Genomic DNA, 4,779 nt, shown 5'->3' on the forward strand with positions numbered 1-4,779 from the left:
TTTAGTAACGCGTACACTGCGTTCATCTTCCATACTTGTATGTCAATCTGACCTCTGCATGCTCAGCGATTCTGTACTCAGGGGTATGTTCTGTGACATGTACATCCCACCATAAGCGTAGCGACCCTTCCTGCCGCCCTGGGACAAACTTTCAATTTGGCGCCCCCCTCGGGAACAACCTCTCAGTTTTCAATTTGCACCCCCCAAACTTTCAATTTGCACCACCCCATATATTTTTTTATATTTATAATGCAAAACTGCAGCTAAAATGAGATTTTAATTTGTTTTTTCCAACCCATTTTGGCGCCCCCTAAGATCGGCGCCGGGGACATATGTACCCCCCCCCCCCCCCCCGCCCATCGCTACGCCTCTGCATTCCATTGTAGCAACACTACAGAAATACAACCGAGAAGCGTTCAGACTCCGCATCTACCGGATGCGCCCCACCAGCTACTCTGAGACAGATGCATAACGACCCTTCCCGGCGCCCGGTAACGAACTTACAATTTGGCGCACCCCCCCCCCCCACCCCGCCTCAAACTTTCGATTAGCACCCCCCTCAAACTATTTATAATGCAAAAATGCAGTTAAAATGAGATTTTAATTTGTTTTTACAAACCATTTTGGCGCCCCCTAGGTCGGCGCCCGGGGACATGTGTAACCCCCCCCCCCCATCGCTTCGCCTCTGCTCTGAGACAAACTTAACAATTTTTTAGTATTATCAGCCGTTTCTGATTGGTCCATATTCATCGAATACATTTTCATGCTTTAAAATTGTAAAATATCAAAACTGAATAAATTAATATTTAGCAGATCTATAGTAAAAAATTATTTAAATAATTCTTTAAATAAATAATATAGCTATTGTATACTTCACAAAAATACTATTTCTGCATTTTAAACAGACACAAAGACTATTTAAACATTTTTTGTTTAAAGTCATCGACGCACAGACTGTAGATCGATTTCTAGTAAATTCTAGTTGCCTAATACTTTACAACTCAATAATTTCATTTTCAAAAATTTCATTTAAAAGGTTCCCAGATAAATGCGCATACGAAAAACTGCGCAACGAAAAATTGCACAAACAGAAAAATGCTCAAATACAAATTAATTATACTAACATATTTTAATTTTTTTCATATATCGTCGACAAATGTTTTATTACATGTACATGTGGCCATTCTATGTTAATGTCTATAAATGATCGATGTTGTGCGCAGTTTTCCGTTGCGCATCTTTCCGGTCACACATTTAAAGACATACAAGTATATTAGTACATAAATCATCAGCAATGAAGGATTCATTACAACATTTTAGGAATACGTCAAATTTCTGAATTAGAGTTGAGATTTGAATTAACTTAAGGGCTATGATGAGTGCAACAAAAATGGAAATACAATAGACACTAGTGGTATAAATTAAAATAAATCAACACATAATAAACAAAAGGCGACGCCATAGAGTTGTGGGGCAATAAATAGTTAAACTATTAAATGGAAATCTACAACCTAACATATACTAAATGTTGGCACACGATAAATACAAGAAGTTAACACAGTAGAATATCCTTTGACACAGGAATGTAACACAGTAGAATATCATTTGAAACAAATGAAGTTAACACACTAGAATTTCTTTAGACACAGGAACTTGACACGCAGCTATATCTTTATACTGAGAGAGTTAACAGACCGGACTAACACACTAGAATCTCTTCAGTCACAAGAAGTTAAATAACACAGTGGAATTTCTTTAGACACAGGAAGTCTACACGCAGCTATATCTTTAGACTAAGAAAGTTAACAGACCGGACTAACACACTGGAATATCTTTAGCGTCCCTGACAAAAGTGTTGAGAATTTTTCCTCTGAAAGTCAAGAGCTCCTCGCACCACGCCCCTCCCGGCCCCCGGACGTGCTGAACAAACGGCACCGTCCCGATGAGCGCCGAACACCGGACGACCGCCGTGCTAGCCGTGTCCTTGGTGAACTCCCCCGTGTGGTTGTACGTTCCCGTGTGGCAATCATCAAGGTCATAGGTCACCTGCAACGTCTGATGCGGGTCCCGTGGGGACGGGTAGAGGGCCCCAAGTAGAGGGCGCTTTGTTAAAGGGAAGGTGATGTTCTTAGCGAAAGGTTTTTGAGATCTTAGAGTTACGTCCCATATGTGTGAAGTGTTTTCGGCGTAAAAGCTGACGTCGATGAAAGGGGATCGCCATTTGAATCCTTTAATGTAGTTTCCGTTTTTGTTGTAAAACTTGTACCTGGAAATAGAAGGCGAACTTGTAGTTCATAAACAAGGCGACTACATAAGAACGATTGTGTAAAATTAAATAAAAACATCAGTGACGACGATAAACGAATATCGGCCTGAAAAAGTTCTGGTTTGAGATGAAGAGATGAACGATACTGGAAGTACAGTCCCCTTCAGCATTTGTTTTGGTGGAGGGGGGGGGAGATTACAAAATGATGCAAAGAATTGTGTTGTACACAAACTCAGAGCACAGTCAGTAGGTTGTACGTAAATCAGTATGTACGTACGTGTGTGTATGTGTGTATGTGTGTATGTTTGTATGTGTGTATGTGTGCATACCTTTCTGTGCGTGTGTTCAAGGCATATTTGGCTGGAGCCTGGCGGAAAGCTGACCTCATGGCGGCCTTGAACTTCAGTGAGACAAGTATGTCAAGGTCATCGTCCCAGGGAATGATACTGTGGTGTCTGTAAGAGCCAAGCAGTGAACCCTGTAGGACAAAGTTCATCAAGTGTTAAATTTTAAGACTCAAGCAGAAAGCTGTAGGACAAAGTTCATCAAGTGTTAAATTCCAGGACCCAAGCAGAAAGCTGTAGGACAAAGTTCATCAAGTGTTCAATTCTAGGACCCAAGCAGAAAGCTGTAGGACAAAGTTCATCAAGTGTTAAATTCTAGGGCCCAAGCAGAAAGCTGTAGGACAAAGTACCAAGTATATCATATTAGGACCCAAGCATAGACCCCTGAAGGACAAAGTCTACCAAGGACAGAGAACTCTGGAGTGCTGTTGATGATGGCCTATACATCAACAGGACAGAGAACTGGAGAGCTCTTGATGATGACCTATACATCAACAGGACAGAGAACTGGAGAGCTCTTGATGATGACCTATACATCAACAGGACAGAGAACTGGAGAGCTCTTGATGATGACCTATACATCAACAGGACAGAGAACTGGAGAGCTCTTGATGATGACCTATACATCAACAGGACAGAGAACTGGAGAGCTGTTGATGATGGCCTATACATCAACAGGACAGAGAACTGGAGAGCTCTTGATGATGACCTATACATCAACAGGACAGAGAACTGGAGAGCTCTTGATGATGACCTATACATCAACAGGACAGAGAACTGGAGAGCTGTTGATGATGGCCTATACATCAACAGGACAGAGAACTGGAGAGCTGTTGATGATGGCCTATACATCAACAGGACAGAGAACTGGAGAGCTCTTGATGATGACCTATACATCAACAGGACAGAGAACTGGAGAGCTGTTGATGATGGCCTATACATCAACAGGACAGAGAACTGGAGAGCTGTTGATGATGGCCTATATATCAGCAGGACAGAGATCTCTGGAGGGCTGTTGATGATGACCTATACATCAGCAAGACAGAGATCTCTGGAGAGCTGTTGATGATGACCTATACATCAGCAGGACAGAGATCTCTGGAGGGCTGTTGATGATGACCTATATATCAGCAGGACAGAGATCTCTGGAGAGCTGTTGATGATGACCTATACATCAGCAGGACAGAGATCTCTGGAGGGCTGTTCCAGCCCAAACCACATTTTTCCGAACATCACAAGAACCTATACACAATCCAAGTATTCGGCACCCCAACTACCATACTAATAATCTTAATCAATGTATTATTTAACGTATTCCACTTTTTTAATTAAATTAATTAATAAATTAATTCCTTACCCTAACCAAAGGATCCGACTTAAAAGTCACCATAACCTGTGCATCTATCCAAGTAACTATTATATGACCCATTCGCCTAACCACTAATCGATAACCCTAACTCAATCATCAATTTAACCCATACATACCCAGGTAAAATCAAGAAATCTTCACCTTGTATAAGAAAAATGGAATCGAAGCGTTCTTCATAATGGCATGGAATAGTTCCAGTGTCTCTGTGATTGCGTTCAAATCTTTTTCTGATAGTTCGTAATCAAATAGATCTGGCAGAAAAAAAGCAACACATGTAAAAATAAAAGTATTTTATAAACCACTAAAAATAAAATAAGTAAACACAATTATATTTTTTGGTTGGTCGTTAAATAAAATGTATTGAAAATTTATTCTTGAGCGATAGGAATTAATTGACAGTCTTGTACTTTAGGAGCATTAGGGCAGATAAAGTAGAGTTAATCTGTTTTTAGGATTGACAATGAGAAACTTAACTAGTCAGTCTACCTGCCCCGGGGATTGTTCCACTGAGAGGGGGGGTGGGGGGGGGGCGTGGTGGGATGAAAATTAAAAATTGACACAATAATTGAGCACATTTGTGGAAAGGGTGAACACTATTCACCTAAATACCGATTACAAACACATCATTGTACATGTAAATGGTGAACACTAATCACTTCAATACATACTACACACACATCACTGTACATGTAAATGGTGAACACTCATCACCTAAATACTATTTAAAAACACATCATTGTACATGTAAATGGTGAACACTCATCACCTAAATACTATTTACAAACACATCAGTGTATATG

The 4,779-nt window shown here is 40.5% G+C and overlaps 1 protein-coding gene across 1 annotated transcript; it reads right to left on the reverse strand.

The window, feature by feature from the left end:
- Positions 1-1,815: 1,815 nt before the first annotated feature.
- On the reverse strand, positions 1,816-2,654 carry LOC131932323 (uncharacterized). Its single transcript, XM_059289216.1, has 2 exons — positions 2,596-2,654; positions 1,816-2,266 (listed from the first exon to the last, which is right to left on the reverse strand). The coding sequence occupies exons 1-2, from the start codon at positions 2,652-2,654 to the stop codon at positions 1,816-1,818; spliced, it is 510 nt and encodes a 169-aa protein (XP_059145199.1).
- Between the last annotated feature and the right edge of the window lie 2,125 nt (positions 2,655-4,779).

Source organism: Physella acuta, unplaced genomic scaffold (genome assembly GCF_028476545.2).
Source record: "Physella acuta isolate Inbredline_101_S28 unplaced genomic scaffold, ASM2847654v3 ptg002137l, whole genome shotgun sequence".
Taxonomy (NCBI): Eukaryota; Metazoa; Mollusca; class Gastropoda; family Physidae; genus Physella; species Physella acuta.